The sequence below is a fragment of the Herpailurus yagouaroundi genome, unplaced genomic scaffold (assembly GCF_014898765.1).
Source record: "Herpailurus yagouaroundi ecotype Mexico unplaced genomic scaffold, PumYag 569, whole genome shotgun sequence".
Taxonomy (NCBI): domain Eukaryota; kingdom Metazoa; phylum Chordata; class Mammalia; order Carnivora; family Felidae; genus Herpailurus; species Herpailurus yagouaroundi.
In genome coordinates this window covers 6,887,473-6,908,188 of record NW_024412786.1, presented here as the reverse complement: position 1 = coordinate 6,908,188, position 20,716 = coordinate 6,887,473, and the positions used below count along the sequence as shown (strand labels likewise).

Genomic DNA, 20,716 nt, shown 5'->3' with positions numbered 1-20,716 from the left:
CCAGGGGCCTTTAGGGGAACGTGACAGACCGCCCGCCCTCCGATGACTTCTGGCCAACAGGGCCACGTGTCCCCAAACCCCACCCTGAGGTTTCTCTCCACTGAAGGTGGCAGTGCTGGGCGGAGGCCAGGGGAAGCAGTGACGTCACCTGCCCGAGGCATCGGCCCTCACCAACGACCGGGCGTTTCCAGAAGACGCCTCCTAGCACAGGGCTCCAGGGGCCATGTCTGGGGTGGGGCGTGCGGGTTCCCCTCTCCCCGTGGCCACCTACCTGTTGAGAAATATCACCCTGCAGTTGTAGCGGACGTTCCGGTGCATCACGGGCCTGCGGAGAGAAGGCACACACACGCGTCCTTGAACGGCAAAACCACACGTCTGTTTTAATACGAAGCCTCCTCGGGCCCTTGAAGAGGGTCACAAGGCCCCTCTGTGGCTTTTCTCAAAGTTAAAAACGAGCCAAGGGCTCTGCCACGGTTTAGACTCTGAGACGAAAGAGGCTCTTCTAATGTTTATTTTTGAGGGAGGGAGGGAGAGAGAGTGTGTGCCAGCACATGGGGGAGGGGCAGAGAGAGAGGGAGACAGAATCCGAAGCGGGCTCCAGGCTCCGAGCTGTCGGCATAGAGCCCGACGTGGGGCTCGAACCCTCGAACCCGGAGATCATGACCTGAGCTGACGTCGGCCACCTAACCGGCCGAATCCCCCCAGAGCGCCCCCGGGGCTCTTCTAAAGGAAACACAGTCAACCCCTCTTGCGGCTGTTCCTCCTCCTGGAACGTTCTCAGACCTGTCAGTGGCCTCGTCCCTAGCTCTCTGCACACACCCGTCACCGGTTCACCTCTGTCCCCTCCCAGCCTCATGCACCAGCTCTGTGCCTTCCCGCTTCTCCTTCAGACCACTCCTGACCTGCCACCTACACCCCTTTTAGAAGGTGGGTCTCCTAGGGGGTGAACAGATTCGCCCGCCGCTCTGACCGGACCCCGCCCCGACCACCTGGGGTGCTCCCCTCTGGAGGTCAGGGGCAAAGCTCCAGAAGCCAGTGCTCTGCTGGCCCCGGGCGGGGGCGCGGCTGCACAGATCAAGGATATGAACGTTTTGTTCAGGAGCTTATAGGCCCAGATAAATGCTAGATTTCGAAGGAACATATCTTCATAAGTTGGTGGTTAACGTTTTAAGAACGAAAACAGGATTATAAACGCCAAGTCAACAGAAGAAAGCAGAGCACAGAAAACCAACCTCAGACAAGGGAAAACAAGAGGATGACAAGATGGCCAGGCCACTTAGCACAACCGCAGGGACCAGCCCCCGTGGCGGCTGGATCAGGAGCCCAGGGACGGCCCCGGGCCCATTTCCTCACCTTCCTTGGCGAGGGGGACTTTGCAGAAGTGATGACTAAGGCGGCCCAGGGCCGCCCAGGACAGTCCCAAGTCCTAACGCGAGGGGGGAGGGGTCAGAGTGCAGACACGCGCACAGAAGCGGAGGTCGAGGCGAGCCTCCGCTGGCTTCGAAGGCGGAGGAGGCCCCGAGGGTTGCTGGCCTCTCTCTCTCTGCGAGAGCCTCCGGGCTGACCCATATTTAAGACTTCCGACACCCAGAAACACAAGACAAAGTTTTTGCGTTGTTTCTGTGTTTCGCTGCCACCATCTGTCACGGCAACAACAGAACAGGGAACAAATACAGTCCACGTACCGCCACCGATCGTGATAAACGTGGACACAGCGGGTTAAAAATCCCATCTGTGCGCTGCTTACGCTAGGCCCTAGGTCGTGTCACAGCGACGTGGAAAATGAAGCAGTGGGTTCGCGTATGGTGCACCTGCACCCTCCACGCCTGCACCCCTGGAACCCGCCCCTCGTTCACCTGCACCCCTGAAACACACACCCCTTACGCCTGCACCCCTGGAACCCGCCCCTCGTTCGCCTGCACCCCTGGAACGTGGCCCCCGTCCGCCTGCACCTCCCATGTACGTGCCCCATAGACGCCTGTGCCCCTCGGAACCTGCGCCCCACGCACCCGCCCCCATGTACATCTGCGCCCCTGGAACCAGCACTTACATTCCCACGTCACAGATGATATCCTGAGTGACTGGAGACTCCAAAAGGGCAGCCAGGACTTGGAGCGAATGCAAGAGGGTGTCCGACTCGTAATAATGATCCCAGCACCCGTAGCCGCTGCAGAGGAAGGGAACAGCCAGGTGAGACCTGGAGACATACCAGGTGAGGGCGGGGAGGGGGGCCGGGGCCCACGGGCCAACCGGGTCAGACGTGCAGGGGCACGGCCAGGCAGTGGGATCTTTTTAAAGCCTCCTGGCTGATTCCACTGCGCAAGCAGAGCTGGGACCGCCGCTACAGAAGAGGATGCATTTCACGCGAAATGAAGAAACCCCAGGCCCTTTCTCTTCACTTTCGGTTACTATGAGAAATTTTCTCCCGTCAAGTGTCTGCCCGTGGATTTTTTTTTAAACTTTTAATGCAGCCCAAATCACACTGATCTACAAGCAAAAGAAACAAGGCTGGGTCCACAGGAACGTGTTTCCAAGCAGCTAAGATCGTTAATATCGTTCCAAACACCATTCACAGAGCGACTCCTGGTTCTTGCTACAGACACTTGTGCTGGAAGCAGGCCGAATGGTGTCCCCTCCCCAGAAAGGTGTGTCCATGATCCTGGCCCCCAGAACCCGTGAGTGTGACCGCATAAGGGAAAAGCGTCTTTACAGAAGTAGTTAAGGATCTCGAGATGAGCCCAGATGGCCTGGGCAGGTCGTGTATCCAACAGGAGGACACAGAGAAGGGGGGGGGGGGGGGGTGTGTGGAGCCAGAGCCGGAGGGACACGGCCACAGGACAAGGCGCTGGGAGCAGAAGCGGGAGGAGGCAGGATGGATCTTGCCCTGGAGCTTCTGGAGGAAGTGGGGCCCCGCCAGCACCCCGAGTCTGGACTTCTCCCGAACCACGAGAGAACAAATTTCGGCTGTTTGAAACCCCCCTCCCCCGGCGTGGGGAGCTGCGTTACAGCACCCCAGGAGACGCATGTGGCGCTCCGGGACGTCGTCGAGGGTGAAGACGGGCGTCAGGGCAGTTTCTGGGAGCTGGGCGGGGGGGGCCCAGTAACAACGCACGGAGTGTCTGTAAACTGCTTCTAGGCGTTCAAAGGCTTTCCCGCCTACCACGCAGCAGCCTGGAAGCGACGTGCCAAGTGTTGGGCAAACTGCACACACGGACGCAGACCCCCCAACTGGCACTTGCATATTGAATGTCTGGAAAGCATGCCTCCCCGCCTCTGCTTCCGAGAGGAAAAGCCACGGTGGTGAGATGAGAACGAGGTCGACGAGTTGTCCCGTGAGGGCTCAAGCCCTGGGCTAGCCTTTCCTTTCCAAGGGCAGAGTCCTGCTCCACAGGATTCATGGCCTGGCAGCTCCCGGGCCACACAGGCTACCAAACAGCAACGCGATGCCAGAAGTCACGTGCCTGATGTCCAGCCATCGGTTGACCCCTCGCCCCTTTGGCCGGCCGGCAACTGGAGGGGCATCTCATAGCGGGGGCTGTCGGCAGGTGCCCCCGGCCCATTCTGGGTGGGCAGCCTTCCATCCGTGAAGCCTGTAAAACGGGCCCAGAGGACACAACCAGCCTCTGGGTCCCACGAGTCAGCCTGCCGCAGTGGCACTGGCCCCTCATTCTCCTTCCAAGTGTCCCTCTGGGGTGGGAGTTGCCTGGCACCAGAGACAAGAGGACAGCGTGCCCAGTGAACGGACCTGGCTTGACTCCTGCCCCAGCTTCCTCTCTGCAGACTGTTGCAAATAACTGTGAGCCTGCTCGGCAGGCTAGAAACCACTGGGAGCCCAGCTCAGCTGGGCCCTTATCCCTGCTTGATACAAGTATGCCGCCCTGGGGTCCTGTAGCTAAACTCCTCCCCCTTTTAAAATGACAGGTCCAGGGGCGCCTGGGTGGCGCAGTCGGTTAAGCGTCCGACTTCAGCCAGGTCACGATCTCGCGGTCCGGGAGTTCGAGCCCCGCGTCGGGCTCTGGGCTGATGGCTCAGAGCCTGGAGCCTGTTTCCGATTCTGTGTCTCCCTCTCTCTCTGCCCCTCCCCCGTTCATGCTCTGTCTCTCTCTGTCCCAAAAATAAACATTGAAAAAAAAAATTTAAAAAAAGATAAAATGACAGGTCCAGATTTGGAGACCGGAGGGTGGGGTGGGGAGAGAACAGGGCAAAGGAGGACGTAACCTGGAGGTGTCTGGGCAGCGACTGCACCCGGGGGACAGGGCCGTTGAGGACAACCCTCCAGTGGGAAGAACAGACCGAGACAGGAGCTCAGGAGCAGAAGTCACTCGGACAACGCAGGACCCCAGGGCTCTGGCCGCCGGCTGAGAAGCATCTTAAAGACCAGGTCCGGTGCAGGTGAAAACGCTCTTGGGTATTATGGGAAACACCACCCGAGCTGAAGTCAGGAGTCCGAGGACAGAAATCAAGCTAGCTAGAAAAATGACAGGCGTGGCCTCAAGGACTAACACAAAGATGCCTGCGAGGAGACGCTTTCTGTCTACACAGCCCCCAGGAGGGACTTCTGATTCCACAAACGGCGAGGACCTGGACACACAAAACGGGAACACAGAGGAGCACGGAGGGTGGCTGACGTGTGTCACAAACGAACCGCGGCTTGCAGTGTGGCAACCAGTTGCTTCCTTTTGAGGAAGGGACAAGGAGGAACCAGCTTCCCGATCACTGGAAGAAGGCAGGGCAGAAGGGGACGCCAACACTCGCTTGTGGAAAGATGCGGAGGCAGTGAGTGAGACCTGTTTGTGGCCGGCTATGAGAGTGAGGACTTGGGAAGGGTGGCAGCAGACAGAGCGGCCCAGCCCGGGCGGCTGAATCTCAGCTCCTCTCATGACCCGACACGGGGCTCCAGGCTTGCCCGGGCGCCCTCGCTCGGTGACGCGAAGCGGACCCGCTCACGGGTTTCTGACGCCCCTAAACAGCCCTGCACGTCCACACCTGTCCACACCCGCCCCCTTCCTTGCCTTTCTGCTGCGGGGAGCTGATGTGGATACCTCTGCCTTCCCCGCCCTGGGAGTCTCTGTGTGCCAGTCTCACCATATTTCCAGTTCTGGTCCAAGCCTGTATGTTGCTCCTTTGCATTTGGCAATTTCGATACCTACACATGGAGGCAGAGACAGAAAGATTTCAGTACCTGCAACGTGTTCAAGGGCAGACAAAATACCGCTGCAAGCCAGACAACAACCAAAAGCACTCGGTGATCTCCCTGACCCCAGGCAGCCAAGGACCAAGGACAAGGACGAGACCCCCTACACACCCTGCTTACACCCTTTGGAAGCAAGACGCTGATCCTTAGCCCCTTGGGGGAGGGGGAGGAGGAAGCAGTCAGTCCCTGGTAGTTTATTAACAAGTGGATGCGGAAGACCGTGCGCAGGGAGGAGGCAGGCCTCCAAGGAGCACAGCCTATGGCGGCACCAGCAACCTCTGCTTGGGGACAGCAGCGCCCAACTGCACCTGCGGACAAGAGGCCAAGAGAAAGGAGACCCCGCTCTGGCCACCGACCGCCTTGCTCCAACCCGATATGCTCTGAGCCCCGAGGAGATGAAAACAGGTAGATGTTGGGAAAAAAGAAAAAAAAAAAAAAAAAAGGATGACGGTCTGGAGGCACGTGGCTGAAAAGATGCTGTCATTGGTGCCATTCCGTCGTGGCTGTTCTTAGTGAGCCCTCTCTCGGGAATCGGCTCAGAACAAGACGGCTGGGGTAACCTGAAGGACGGCCCCTTCACGTGCAGGTGTGGGCCGCTGGACCTTCCACCATCAAAGAGAGGCTGGTGCCGAGGCTAAAGAGATGCTGGCCCCACGACAACCACACCCTAGTCTCTAAGCTTGCAGGCTCACCCCTTACTCTGCTTGCCTCTTGGGGCCGGCTTCTCCCAAAGTCTGCCCATCAGGAAGATCTGTAGGCACCAGAGACCGTAACAGCCCTCCCGCTGGTCTTAAGGGTTGACTGGCTTCAAGTTCATGCGCTCCTTGCTTGCAACCTAAGTCCTCGGTCTGTAGCAGAACTGACCCACTGTCCTGAGACCTGCAGACCACTGGCCTTGAGGAGAAAAGGACCGGACTCTCCCAGAAGTTAAGGCCTGACTGCGTTCGGAAACGGCGGCCGCAGATGCCAGCAACTGTGCCCAGGGTCATGTCCACATGCGACTGCCCCTCCCCCCCAGGCACCTGCTTCTCCCGCACCTTCCCCTTCAAAACCCTCCGGCTCCCCACCCCCATGGGGAAGATGGCCTTTGACACATAAGTCCACCAGGTTGCCGGGTTCCTGAATAAAGCATACTTTCCTTTCAACTTGTCTCTCCAGCAGCCAACTGCAAAACCTGAGTTTGGAACCAGTTGGGTGCAGGCTAAGCCGCACGGGACCCCAGGATCATCTGAGGGCGGGCAAGCCTCATCTCTCTCATCCCCACCTCTGCCTTCCCGGTGACACTTTTCCCAGTGCCCGTGTACAACACGTGTTCCCACCAGGCATGACAGACCACCCCCAACTCACGAGCAGCCCTGGGCACTTGCGGGGTGGTCCTTCTGCATCATCTTACCTGTCCCCACGCCCACCCCTACGAGCTTCCACAGAGCAAAGATGTGCGTGTAACAGAATCGAGCCAGCCGGCAAGCCTGGACCTTGCCCCCGCCCCATCCCGCCGGCCCCCAACCCCGTCCCCCCGCCCCTCCAACCCCGTCCCCCCAGTTCCACCGAACCCCCAACCCCGTCCCTCCTCCCCCCCTCCCGGTTTTCCCGTCAACCCCCGTCCCCCTACCCCGGTCCCCCTCCACCCCCCTCTACTGTCCTCCCTCGCTCCCCCCAGTTCCACGACCGGCCCCCACCGCGCCGCCCCCAGACTCACTCTTTAAAATCCTCTGCAAATTGCCCTCGAAGTCCAGGGCCCATTGGTTGAGCGCGCAGGTGGCCACGGTCACTTTCCGACCCATCCCGGCGGCAGAGTCCCGGGCACTTCCGGGCGCCGCGCGGGTCCGGCCGGGACTAGCGGGCTCTGGACGGCGGAGCCCCGGCGGCAGGCCCCGCCCACGCCCCGCCCGCCCGCGACCGCGCCTGCGCAGAAAGGAGGCCCGCCCCCCTCCGCGCCCCGGGTTGCAGGCCCGCGACCCAGCGCGGGGGGCGGTCGCTGGGTTCCGGAGCGCGGTTCCCCGTTTCATTCCGCACCTCCCCACGGAGTGCAGCCCGGGTGCCTCGGCGACTCGGCTTTTCCCTCTCCAAGTGTTAGATACGCTGTTTTCATGGTTTTTCTGCGGTGTGGCGCTGCATGGTGGGCCCGGAGCACGAGCGATCCGTTGCGTGCTGGAGGCTTCCGCACCGTTCGCGGCGCTGTGCCAAGGCGCGCGCGGTGTCTCCTTCGCGGCCGCCTGGCCTTTCCCTGGGTCTACGGGCGGCTTCTGGGCTCAGCAACACGCCGTTGCCACATTTCTCCCCTGAAGCGCTTGCCGCACCTTTCACCACCAGCCGGCTTTCACTTAACGCATTTCCTTCTTGAATTCCTTTAGGGTACGAATCCGGTTGGTTTTTTCCTTTTCCGTGTGAATAAGTAACTCTCACCATCACTGATGGAACAATCCGTCTTTTTCTCTTGACCTCCGTTGCTTCTTTGTCATACACACGTTTTCACATTTAAAATACATTCCCCCCCGCCTCAACAGGTTGAGCGTGGGACTCTTAATTTTGGCCCAGGTCATGATCTCACGGTGTGGGATGGAGTCCAGCCTCGGGCTCCCCGCTGGGCGTGGAGTCTGCTTCTCCCTCTCCCTCTGCCCTTGATTACCTGAGCGCCCTCCCTCTGTCTCTCAAAATAAGCATTTTATAAAGTAACACTTGTTTATACTAGACAATTTGGGAACTTGAGAACTGCACATGCTAATTTATTTAATCCTCACTCTAACCCTTCCTTCTTGATAGCTTTCATTCTCAGAAACCCCTCAGTTTTTTTCAGGCTTCTGCTCCAAGATCTCTTGCCCCCAACAGCTGATTCCAGGCCTAGGGTGGGAAAGAAATACACTTCCAACATCTGGTTGTTGCAGGAAATAAGGAAGTGCTCAAAGAATGATGGGGACATGCTATTTTTAAAAAAGAGGGGTGCCTGGATGGCTCAGTCAGTTAGGTGTCCAACTGGCTCAGGTCATGATCTCCCAGTTCATGAGTTAGAGCCCGGAGACGGGCTCTGTGCTGACAGCTCAGATCCTGGAGCCTGCTTTGGATTCAGTGTCTCTCTCTCTGCCCCTCCCCTGCTCGTGCTCTCTCTCTCTCTCAAAAAGCAAATAAACATTAAAATTTGTTTTAAAAATTCAAAAGGAGTCACTCTGAAGGGTCTCCCACTGGCTAAATATGGGACAATATCCAAAGATAATGTCCTCTTTTGAAAAAAGATTAATGACAGTACAGACAGTAGAGAACTCAGTGAGTAAAAAAAAAAAAAACCCATTAGTCCATACTGACCAAGAAATGAAGAGAGGGAAATCTTTTCCAAAAAAATGTCAATAAACGTGGAAGGAAAGATGATGAAATTAGAAAATCACCCCTTTACAAGAAGTAAATGACTCAGGCAAGGGTCCTCATTAAATGCAAGATGACTGGCTAAAAGGTTATCTGGAAGCAACATAGTTACAGTCTCAAAGTTTCACTCCACGGATTATTTATTAATTACCGAAGGAAAAATGGAGACTTCTGGCCGCAGCCACCTGATCACCAGTAATGGGATGCAGGGGCATCCCGCGGCCTCCTGACATGGTGCGTGAAGACATCGCATCATCTCTTTAGTACATTGTCCTGCCCCAAATGCATTACCTAAATGCAAGGGTGAGGAAAACCTCCAAATCCAAGTTGAGAGACAAGCTGAGAAAAGCTTGCCTCTTTGACTCTTCAAAATCATTGTGTCATGAAAGGGCCAAAAAGACACACGAAAAGAAAGAAAGAAAGAAAGAAAGAAAGAAAGAAAAAGAAAGAAAAGGTAAAAAGGCTGGGACTGTGCTCTAGATTAAGGAATGCTAAGGAGCCTTGACAACTAAATGCATGGTGATTCCCAATTGGATACTGACTTTTACTGATAGCTGTAAAGGACATTATGGGGACAATTGGGGGAAGCTGAATATGGACATTAGATAATAGCATTGGGTTGATGCGAAATTTCCTGAGGGTAATGCATTTTATTTTGGTAACGTGAAACATGGATGCTGAAGTATTTAGGAGGAGGACGTCACCTGCAGTGAATTAATAGTTGAGGATAAAAAGTGGGGTAGAGGTGATAGAAAGAAATAAATTGTGGCAAACTGTTGTCAGCTGCTGAATCTAGGAGTATGGGTGTTCACTCTAGTCTATGTTCACCTGGTTTGTATGTTTGACATTTTTTCAAAATAAAAAAATGCAGGGGAAAAAAACCTGTCACTATGAGGGACACAGAGGTGTGCCAATCAGATCCGGATGCAAACCGAGGCCTTAGGCCTTCGTCCCAAATGTTGGCCTGCAGACACCTTCTGTGGCCCACCCCTCCAGGGGCTGCTCGAGTTGCACAGCTGCCCTTCCCAAGGCCATGTCCTTGCAAGGGTGGCCCTGTGCCCTTTTCCAGACGCAGGAGCATGTGGCTTGGGCATTCCTGTCCAGGAGGACGGCTGTGGTGTGCTGTTATCACCGGAGCTGTCCCGTGCGCAAACACGTCGCCCAAGGCCACCTTGCGTCACAGCTCAACTTCTCCCTCCTTCCACCCCTGCTTCTTCTTCCCCTCCCACCTCGCAGGGTGATCCCGACCCTAAACTGCGTCTCCCTCACTTCTGGGGAAACCAGACCCGCCGGGCCTCCCAGCAGAGCCCCCTCCGACACCCCCAAATCAAACTGGTACACGCTCAACCTCTCCCGCACTGCGCGCATCCTCGCCACACCACCTTCGTTATCTGACACCCTCCCTGTCTGACGCGGCCCGAGCAGGTGCGGGGTCCCGCTGGCGCCGCCCGCCCGCCCGCCAGCCGCGGGGCGGGCCCTCGGCCGTCAATCTCGCGGCCCCCCGGCGCCGAGTGGCGCCTGCGGTGGCCCGGAGTCAGCTCAGGGGGTGGGGCGAGGCGCGCGGCCAATCGCGGGTCTCGGGGCCGCCGGCCGCGCCGGGGCCGATTGGTCTTCTGTAGGAACGCGTCAGCCTGGGGGCGGGGCTTCGGGTGGGCCCTGCCAGGCCGGGACTCCGGGACTCGGGCGGGTTCCGAGCCGGGCGCTCAGGTGAGCGGGGGCGGTGCAGCCGGTGGGGGGCCCGCGGGTCGGCGGGGCGTGCGCGGGTCGAGATGCTGTGCGTGCAGGTGAACCGGCGGGGGTGGTCGAGGGCGGGGTGCCCGCTCTGTGCCCCCCTGAGCTCTTCCTGCAGCAACGTGAGTAAAGAACCAGGCGCCACATCGGGTGCCCAGATTTAAGACGCGGGCAACGAGGGGCTGCCCAGTGGAGGGAAGAGGACCTTTTGTATCCTCTTGGTAGCGGAAAATGACCCGCTCAGAAGAGCGCAATTCGGCGACTTTCTTCTTGATAAAATGTTGAGGAGTCTTTTTTTTTTTTTTTGGATGCATATCCAGTTTACTTATTTATGTATTTATTATTTAATTTATTTTTAAAATTTACATCCAAGTTAGGGCATATAGGGCAACAGTGATTTCCGGAGTAGATGCCTTAGTGCCCCTCCCCCATTTAGCCCCTCCCCCCTCCCACAGCCCCTCCAGCAACCCTCTGTTTGTTCTCTGTATTTAAGAGTCTCTTGTGTTTTTGTCCCCCTCCCTGTTTTTATATTATTTTTGCTTCCCTTCCCTTATGGTCATCTGTTTTGTCTCTTAAAGTTCTCACATGAATGAAGTTATATATTTGTCTTTCTCTGCCTAATTTCGTTTAGCGTAATACCGTCTAGTTCCGTCCACGTAGTTGCAAATGGCAAGATTTCACTCTTTTTGATGGCCGAGTAAGACTCCATTGTATCTATATCCCACATCTTCTTGATCCATTCATCCATCAGTGGCCATTTGGGCTCTTTCCATCCTTTGGCTGTTGTCGATAGGGCTGCTATAAACATGGGGGTGCATGTGTCCCTCCGAAACAGCACACCTGTATCCCGTGGATAAATGCCTCGTAGTGCGATTGCTGGGTCGTAGGGTAGTTCTATTTTTAGTTTTTGGAGGACCCTCCACACTGTTTTCCAGCGTGGCTGCACCAGCTTGCATTCCCACCAGCAGTGCAAAAGAGACCCTCTCTCTCCGCATCCTCGCCAACATCTGTTGTGGCCTGAGTTGCTTGCTCATGGGAGCCATTCTGACCAGTGTCAGGTGGTGTCTCGCTGTGGTTTTGATTTGTATTTTCCTGATGGTGAGTGATGTGGAGCCTTTTTTCATGTGTCGGTCGGCCATCTGGAGGTCTTCTTTGGAGAAGTGTCTATTCATGTCTTTTGCCCATTTCTTCTCTGGATTATTTGGTTTTTTGGGTGTTGAGTTTGCGAAGTTTTTTATAGATTTTGGATACTAACCCTTTATCTGATGTGTCGTTTGCAAATATCTTCTTCCATTCTGTCGGTTGCCTTTTAGTTTTGCTGATTGTTTCCTTCGCTGTGCAGAAGCTTTTGATTTTTATGAGGTCCCAATAGTTCATTTTTGTTTCTGTTTCCCTTGCTTCCGGAGATGTGTGGAGTAAGAAGTTGCTGCGGCCGAGGTCAAAGCGGTTTTTGCCTGCTTTCTCCTCGAGGACTTTGATGGTTTCCTGTCTTACACTTTGGGCTTTCATCCACTTTGAGTTTATTTTTGTGTCTGGTGTAAGAAAGTGGTCCGGGTTCATTCTTCTGCGTGTTGCTGTCCAGTTTTCCCAGCACCCCTTGCTGAAGAGACTGTCTTTATTCCCTCGGATATTGTTTCCTGCTTTGTCAAAGATTAGTTGGCCATACGTTTGTGGGTCCATTTCTGGGTTCTCTATTCTGTTCCATTGACCTGAGTGTCTGTTCTTGTGCCAATACCATACTTTCTTGATGATGACAGCTTTGTGATATGGCTTGAAGTCCGAGTCTGGCTTGTTTTTTTTCCCAAAAATACATGAATAGCTGGGTTATGGGCGATGAGAAACAGGGGCCGTGAGAGGCCCGTTGTAAAGTTCAGAATAACTGCTGATAACAGCTAGTCTTCCTGGGTGCAGTGCCAGGTACTATTCTAGCAGGCAGCCAAGAGCGTTTCTTGGAACCTTCTCTGAACAGCACCCGGTCGGGTTTGGAGACTTGTTAGTCTGAGAGTAATAGAGACTGAGAAATACAGGACCTGCCCAAACTGAACCTAAGATGAAAACGGATGATAAAGATCAGAATCTGTGAGAGGGTGATTAGCTGCGCTCCTGGTGCGAAGACAGTTCTTTCCAGAGGCCGGGTAGACCTGCCTGTCCACCCAGCATCTACTCATAGGAATTTATGGGGTCCGGGAGGGCTCTGAGCACTCAGTGCCATGACCTCATATCCTTGAGTAAGTGGGTGGCAGCTGCTTTGTGGATGAGGAAAACCGGCCTGGCGAGTGTTGCCACAAGTCGAATTCTAAGCGAGCAGCAGGATCCGGTCCTGCTGAGAACTCACAGCCTTGATGGTGACCGAGGGACCCCCCCGGGCATTTACTGCACCAGCCCCCAGGATCTCTGCCATGGTCCTGGTGTCTAGTGCATCCCCAAATTACTACATCTTCAAGATGCCAAAAAGCTGCTAAGTCATCTGTTGTGTGGGTCTCAGCCCATAGATAGTGATGCTGTGGGCGGGAATGCCCGAGGCACCCTCCTGGGCTCATGTTACTGTGGCGAGTCCCCCCTCCCCACCAGCATGGCTGGATCGTCCTTTGGGTCCTTATAATTGCAGGACCCACCTTAGCAACAAGCACTGGGGAGCTCCGAGGAGCAAGGTTTATCACTCACAGGTCCTGGAGGGTACGCAGAATGCCCAGAGCCACAGTGAGCTCACGGGAGGGGAGAGAGAGAGAGAGTGTGTGTGTGTATAGATCTGGGGCTCTGCCTTCTTTAGGCTCAAGGGTGGAGGCCTGAGGTTTCATGGGTTCACTCTTTATTGGCCAGTTAAAACATAAGAGTGGGAATAGGGGCTTGGGAAGAAGTGAATCCTGCAGCGGTCAGCCATCTTGGTCTTCTAGGGCTTTCTGAAAGGGTGGGAGTGGCCTGGTTCCTTCTCTGGTCGTTTTGCTGGTAGCTGGGTCAAGCAGCAGCAATGTGTTTATTTGGGATGGATGTCTTTGCCACAAATGCCTTGGCAGTCAGAAGCTTGAGGTCAGGCACTTATACTGCGTCATCCTCAGGCCCTCAGGCCCGATGTCCCTTTAGCTTTGGCCCGTGGAACTAAAAAACCAGTTGAGAGAGCTGACCAGGGTGCCGGAAAGCCCCATCCATTTCCCTGGCTCATCTTTAATGTGGGACACTAACCATCCCTCATCCAGCTTTAATAACAGAACCTCATGCGCATAGGCATTCATGACCCCAGACACTCGGGAAGGTCACTGGGTCCCGCGAGTGTACAGAGGGCCAGGCTCCAAGCCCAGGTCACTCTTGCTGCTGCTCTGTGTTCTTAGGCTCTCACTGGCCCCTAGAATGTACCAATGGAATGTGCTAACTCTAGGGGGCTTGATTCGGGCTGATGCACGCATGAGCAAGCTTCTAGTAAGGTTGCAGAGGAATACGTGGCCGCTTGGTATAAGTCTTCAAAGGAAATGCCTTTTGGTTCATTGCTGTCCGTCAGGTCTGCAGCTGCCTGTTAAGGCTCATGTCTGAGGTGACGCTTTCCATGGAGATCTCTATTCAGTGCCACCCATTGTCATCAAGTACCTACCATTTGCCAGGTACTGTGTGTACCAGGCAAAGAAGCTGGGTGGTAATACTCCCTTCCTCCTCCCCTCCCGTGTGGGCTGTCTTCCACTTTTGAACCTTGGCACACTGACCTTGTACTTCTCGCTTGGTTCCAACAGGCCTTGAATAAATACTGTGTGGGTCCTGATCTACCTTCAGTCCTGAAATGTCAGCAACCTGATGTATTTATCATCTTTGTGTCCCTGCAGGACTTTGTTCAGTGGGTTGAGAAGGGTCAAGCAGGCCTTGTGAATCATAAGAGTCTAGAGATTTTAGAGCGGCCCATTCAAGAAGGAAGACTTCAATTCTGTTGTGAAATCCCTACACAAGAGGTTGGAGGTAAGCATGTCTCAGCACTGTTGTTCATGGGCATAGACAGTGACTTTTTAGCTTTGAAAAAGTAGACAGCTGGTTCATCAACTCCTGTCTGTGAGTCTTAGGAACAAAATAAAATATACCCCAAATACCTCCCTCTCCCCTGTTTCCACATACCTTTTGCCAAGAATATGACTTACACGTTGATTATAGGATTCATTGCTTATGCCTGAGGGGACTCCTGGGTGAATGAATTCTATAATCTCAAAAAATACTTATTTGGCCTTATTTTAACCTGTAGAAGATACACTTTTTCCTTTTAGCAGCGTTTTCTGTTTGGCCTTTCCACACTTAGTTCTTTTTTTTTTTTTTTTTTTAAGTAGGATCCACACCCAACGTGGTGCTTAAACTCACAACCTGAGATCAAGAGTCTCATGCCCCACTGACTGAGCCAGCCAGACGCCCCTACCACACTTAGTTCCGAGCCTATAGGTTTCTGGCCGTTTTGCAGTTTTCTACCATGTTTAATCAAGGTGACTGCCATGCACCAGGCTCTGTATTTGGTTTTGGGGCTGTAGAGTTGGAAGGTCCATAAAGAGTTCTTCACCCTGCCTTGTACATCATAGACAGACATTCCATAAACTAACCTGTGAAAATTAAGTGATAACGGGTACAGTTCCCACACTGCAAATGAAAATGCTTTTTGTCGCTGAAATTTTTTTTAACGAATGTACCTTTGTATTAAAGTACTTTTTCCGAAAGACATTTTTCCAAAAGAAATTAGTGTTAAAAGGCTGATGCATAGAATAAACAGCTCCCTACTTCATCCCATAGTCTTCGTTCCCAGAAGCAAATACTTTTCATTCTTGTAGTTACTTCTGTGTTGCTGTTTTTACCCGCTTATTTTTAAATGATTTGCTTTTGTCACTCCCAACTTCACATGTCCTTCTGCATCCAAACATCTACCAGCCTGTAGCCAGATATTACGTTGTTATGACAAAGTTGCTAGTATTTACTGTTAAGCCAACTAACGTACTACAATTATGGTGTTTGTTGTTGTTTTTCCCCTTTGTGTGACTTTTGATTTTTCCTGGAGTTCGTGATTGCCTCACTTTTTCCACTTAAAAACTCAGGTTTTTATGCATCTGTCATTATTTTTTTTCTGAATGCTATAATAGAGCTTCATATATATCCATAATTTTTCTACACACTCTAACACAATAAAATTCATCATTTCCATTCTCCCTCCTGCTGTAGCCATTCATTTTGCACCAAGGTGGACTGGTTACTGTCTGGTGCACTGCACAGTTCTCATCCCCTCATCCTTTCTCTCAGCTTTCTTTTTGTAGTTTTCTTGGATCCTGTGTCTTCTCCGAATAATAATTAACCTGCAAATAGAATTCTAGGTTGCAAAAAAGTTTCCCTCAAAGTTTTTAAAGTTTTCCATCATTGTCTTCTAGAATCCAACTGGTTGCTGATACGATTCTTAATCCTGGATTTTTTTTTTAATGTTTATTTATTTGGCAGGGGGAGGGGCAGAGAGAAAGAGGGAGAGAGAGAATCCCAAGCAGGCTCCATGGTCAGTGCAGAGCCTGACCTGGGGCCCAATCCCATGACCATGATTTCATGACCTGAGCCAAAATCGGAAGTCAGATGCTCAACCGAATGAGCCACAGAGGCGCCCCTCTTTTAGAGCTTTTCTCTAAAAGCCTTTAAAATCATGTTTTCTTACCTCCAATGAAACTTCACTGTTAGAACTTATTCTGGAAGTGTAGATGTCACTGCTTCCCCCTTGGACAAGTTCAGTTCTTTCACCTTTTTTTTTTTTAGAGTGATTACTTATTGAATGCACTGTCCTAGGACTTGGTAGTAGAGCAGTGGATAGGACACGTGGTTCCTGCCCTTGGGGAGCTTACATTCTAATGGAGGGAGACAGTCAATAGACACACACTCAAATAAATTAAAGAATTCTACATAATGAGAACATGAGAAAATAAAGTAGCAGGTGGAGTGCCTCAGCAGGGGACTACAGGCAGTGTAGAAGCACTGATTGGCTTGTATATTGGTTCAAGATGAATGTCTATGGGGGAGAGGGGGCATGGAAATGATAAATTTTATTGTGTTTGAATATGTAGAAAAGTTGCTGGTATGTACATTAGCTGTGGTAGAGCATTCACAAAAAAATGTTAGCGATAGATGCATAGAAATCTTCACAGATGGAAAAAGTGGGGCGCCCCTTAACTCCAGGAAATATAAAAAGTCACGCTAAGGAGGGGCCATTTTACAAAAGTCCCGAATGAGGAGACCTGTAAATTAAGTTCTAAGCAGAAGCAGCAGGTGTCATGAACGAGATGAACCATATCCAAGGGGCGTTAAAGACCCCGTGTGCCTGGATTGGAAGGTATGAGGAGAGAGGGGTGGGGGGGAAAGCAGGCAGGAGCGGATCGCAAGAGGCCTCTGAGCCATGGCTGACCCACCCGGTTCATGCGGTAAGAGGGCGTTCTGCCGCAACCTGGAGAATTAATCAAGATGAGCGAGAGAAGTAGGAGGGCCAGGTGGGAGGTTATTGCCGATTCCAGGAGAGAGAGACTGAAGTGCAGTCTACAATCTCTTCCCTGCGTGGAACCTGCCATCTAGAACAAGGTAGCGAGTAGGCTAGTAGAAGAACCAGTCCTGCAGAAGTTCCGAGCAGGGGCAGATGTGGGAGATAATGGTGGCTGTTCTCTCCCAGCCACCATTATCTCGATCTGAGTAGGATGTGTCTTCTTTCCTCAGGGCCCAATGGCTGCAAAGTCCCAGCCCGACGCTCCCCAAACCAAGAGTCGGGACAGCTTTGCCAACGGTGGGGCTGCCACTCAGGGGCAGTGGGGCCGTGCCTGGTAAGGCCTTGACAGTCTTCCCAACTAGAAAATGGAGTGAGATCTTAGTGAGAGGTGGCCCACCCTTGGGATCTTACGGACCGATCAAAAACACGAGTTTTATCATTAAGACTAACGAGAGATAAGCCGTCGCCCATTTTGTAAAGTAAGGGATTGGAGAAGGAATGAAAAGCTGGCTAAAATGGGCTGGCTCTGGTGGCGCAGTATCCTGTTGTCTGTATCCTCCTTGGATCGGAGGGCGTGGGGACTCGGGAGTGGGTGAGTGGCCCCCGCGGCCCGGAACTGGAGAGCCTCTGGCCTTGTGGGTCGCGAAAGGCCTCCCAGCGTTCGTATTCCGGGCTCCGGGCTTCCTGTGGATGTCCTCAGATCTGTCAGCCTCCCCGGAGCTGGCAGTGAAGCACACACATTGAGCGGTTCCTGCAGGCAATGGGGAGCCCTTTGCACCGAGAGCGGACGGCTGTTGGAAACAACGGGACCCGTCCGCACGTGCGGTGCGTTGTCGAGGAGGCCACGCGGCCAGGGGGGGCCCCCCCCGCGTGACCACCTGCCATCTGCTGTTGCAGGGAGGTGGACTGGTTTTCGCTGGCCAGCGTCCTCTTTCTGCTGCTTTTGGCCCCTTTCATCGTATACTACTTCATCATGGCATGTGACCAGTACGGCTGCTCCCTCACTGCCCCCGTGGTGGACCTCGCCACCGGGCGCGCTCATCTCGCAGACATCTGGGCCAAGACGCCGGCCGTGACGAAGGAAGCGGCCCAGCTCTACGCCTTGTGGGTCACGTTCCAGGTCAGCCTCCCTGGAGGGTGGTTGGGGCACGGCGGGCGTGCGGCATCCCTCCGGCCGGGAGAGTCCTGGCCGTTGGTCCTGGAAATGGGTTCTGGGCTCGGGTTGGCGTTCTCCTTCCCGGGACCCGGCAGGGCATCACGGTGTCTGACGCACCTTCAGTGGGAGCCTCCCCGTAGTTCAGGGGCGTGTGCAGCCCTGCAGGGACATGCCGAGAAGTAGGGAGCGAGACCCTGTGGGAGGGAGTGAGGCAGGGCTGGCCCGGGGAAGCCCCATGCACGACGGGAAGCGTATCTTATCAGTAGCCCCTGAGAAGGAGCATTCTGGCCCCCAGAGGTACGCTCTCGGTTACGAGAGACCCCACTCGGCAAAGCCAAGGCCTGTGTTCCCAGCAGGTGGCCACACGGTCCTGGCCACGGACGTCCTCGACTCCGTTGGGACCCCCCTGGCCTTTGAGACCAGAAGTTCACCAGGAAGGAGCTGTTTGCACAGAGGACCTGGTGAACAGGGAGAGCTGTGTATCACCTGAATCCAGGGAAAAGGTGGCGGGAGAAGGCTCCCTCCACACCCCGGGTTTCCCGTCCTAGAGGAAAGCTCCAGCCGTTCGTCGCGGTGTCTCCTCAGGGTGCCAGCTTGTGGGCGTTAGAGCCCCTCTCATTTCTGGTCTCTTGGTCCCGTTGGGTGAAAAGATGAGAAAGGGTAGCAGGAATCACAGAAGCCTAAAAGTAGAGATGTCAGAGGCCCAGCGGCTACAACAAACGTTACGCAGCCATCTGAAGGAAGCACTCACCTGTGCTACAGCGTGGATGGACCTTGAGAACATTCGCTGAGGGAAAGGAGCCAGTTACGGAAGGCCCCAGGGCGCCGTGATTCCATTTATGTGAAACACCAGGGTGCGAAAGTCCGTAGAGACAGAAAGTGGGTTAATGGTTGTTGGGGGGGCGGCGGGAGGGGTTGGGGAGCGACTGCTAATGGGGGTAGTGAATGTGTCCGGGTGGTGGTGCTTGCTCACTGTGTAGATGCGCTAAATGACACCGAAAACGTGTCACGAGGGCGACTTGTACGGCCGGGAATTCTTGCAAATTTTTAAATGGCTCCAGAAACGTGAGTGGGAAGGGCTCGTGGGCTCTCCTGCAGGGAGACTGCATTGCTGCTTTGGGCCAGTAATGAACTTCCTGCTCGGGGCTCCTCCCCCTTCAGAGCCCCCGGCCGGCCTGCCTGCCGCCAGGGCTCCAGAGCCACACTTCCGGAAGGAGTACCCGACCGTAACCTGGATTTCTGCCTGGGTCCCGTCGGTTAACGAAAGCAAGGGTCCAGCAGACCCCCCCAGGCCATGGGTCAAACAGCTTAAAATCCCCACCGCAGGTGCTTTTGTACTCAGCGCTGCCTGACTTCTGCCATAAGTTCCTGCCCGGCTACGTGGGAGGCGTTCAAGAGGGCGCCGTGACCCCTGCAGGTAACCTGAGCCCGCGGGCCTCCCTTCTCCTCTCCCTGCCTCTTTGTCTCATGGGGCCTGCCCTCTCCCAGGCGGCTCCCGTCCCCAGGTGTGCTCACACTTGAAAGTGTGACAGAGTGACAAAATGAGTGTGAATTTTGCTCGGCCACTGCCGCGGCCCCGGGCCCCAGTCGTCTCAGGGCAGCCTGGGACTGACCCGGCCGTGAGTTGGAACATCAGGCCCTTTGGTGAACAGAGGGCTGAGCGGTCCCCGGCCCCACGGCCGGTTGTCACAGCTGGGATCCTGGAGCATCTCCCCACCGAGAACACCGCAGCCACCAGCGGCGTCCAGGAGGGGTGGCTCCTGTTCAGGTCACCCAGAGCCCTGCAGGGGGGGACGCCACCCCTGTCCCTGCCTGCAGACAGCCCCCAGGGCCGCGGGGAGGCTGTGGTGCTTGCTGACAAGTATGTTAGGGGCATCCTCACTCCCTAGCGAACTGCATCCATCCATCCACCCGTTCACCCACCTACCCACCCACTGGCCCCCCAGCCGGAGCTCACTAGGGAGAATCAGAACCAAAGGGTGAGTCTGCCCGTTCCCTCGTCCAAGGACCCTGAAAGCAGGAGCAGTTAATCCCCAGACTAACAGCGTGATGTGTGCTGCTGGCATTTTGACCCGGGGCCCCGAGCTGTAGGGGAAGCTGACCGGCTTCCGGGCCTTGGCCTGGGTGTCCCAGACGGGCCCCCGAGCAGTAGCCGAGGCCAAAAAGCAAGTAGGGCCTGGGCTGGCCCCCCGTTTTCAAGCGGAAACACTTTGATTTTTAAATCGTCGCTCTGCAGGGGTTATTAACAAGTATGAAATCAACGGCCTGCAGGCGTGGCTCATCACGCACCTTCTCTGGTTTGCAAACTCGCACTTCCTGTCGCTGTTCTCCCCCACCATCATCTTCGACAACTGGATACCGCTGCTGTGGTGCGCCAACATCCTCGGCTACGCGGTTTCCACCTTCGCAATGATCAAGGGCTACTTCTTCCCCACCAATGCCAAAGACTGGTACGTTCTTCGGCGGCTGGTCAAGCCTAACGTGGGATGTGGATGCTTCCACCGCTAACCTTTCTCTGTGACCTTGGGATAGGAGTCGTGAAGCCCTGAGGATCGAGAATCCTTGAAGGGGGAGCCTGATGGAACCCGCTTGATTCTGGGGAACATCCTTTCTATGTGTCTGGGGGCCTTCCTCTGCCTTAGGAAGCATGCAGTTGAAGGTGGCCAAGTCCATCTTTGGCCGAGTCGTCACCCGTAGGGCTTTCACGGGAGCAGGGAGGTCAGCCCGTTGCTTCCATTTGGGAACATGAGTGTGGCCTGGAACAATCTTAGTGAGGAGTGTGGTTATCTCAGTGGCTTCAGTGTAGCACTTCCCAGGG

General features: G+C 54.5%; 2 protein-coding genes across 10 annotated transcripts in view; one reads left to right on the top strand and one right to left on the bottom strand.

The window, feature by feature from the left end:
• The window catches only part of NADSYN1 (NAD synthetase 1), a 36,276-nt gene extending 29,229 nt beyond the window's left edge, over positions 1 to 7,047 (bottom strand). For 2 of the 7 annotated variants that reach the window (XR_005787552.1, XM_040466220.1), the window contains exons 1-4: positions 6,894 to 7,045; positions 5,086 to 5,146; positions 2,051 to 2,167; positions 272 to 325 (exon numbers count right to left, since the gene is read on the bottom strand). Coding sequence is in view for 4 of the 7 variants with exons in the window: in XM_040466220.1 (XP_040322154.1) it covers positions 272 to 325; positions 2,051 to 2,167; positions 5,086 to 5,146; positions 6,894 to 6,978 (317 nt within the window). In the remaining 3 variants the exon portion in view is untranslated. Of the gene's footprint in view, positions 1 to 271; positions 326 to 2,050; positions 2,168 to 5,085; positions 5,147 to 6,893 lie in introns of those variants that run through there. The other 5 variants (XR_005787551.1, XM_040466218.1, XM_040466217.1 and 2 more) reach the window with 5 other exon arrangements.
• A 3,142-nt stretch (positions 7,048 to 10,189) lies between these two features.
• Positions 10,190 to 20,716, top strand: part of DHCR7 (7-dehydrocholesterol reductase) — a 17,124-nt gene continuing 6,597 nt past the window's right edge. The window contains exons 1-6 of one of the 3 annotated variants that reach the window (XM_040465644.1): positions 10,190 to 10,258; positions 14,092 to 14,221; positions 16,973 to 17,076; positions 17,640 to 17,862; positions 19,225 to 19,315; positions 20,135 to 20,348. In XM_040465644.1, coding sequence (XP_040321578.1) covers positions 16,979 to 17,076; positions 17,640 to 17,862; positions 19,225 to 19,315; positions 20,135 to 20,348 — 626 coding nt within the window. In that variant the 5' untranslated portion in view covers positions 10,190 to 10,258; positions 14,092 to 14,221; positions 16,973 to 16,978. Of the gene's footprint in view, positions 10,259 to 10,383; positions 10,405 to 13,774; positions 13,876 to 14,091; positions 14,222 to 16,972; positions 17,077 to 17,639; positions 17,863 to 19,224; positions 19,316 to 20,134; positions 20,349 to 20,716 lie in introns of those variants that run through there. The other 2 variants (XM_040465647.1, XM_040465645.1) reach the window with 2 other exon arrangements.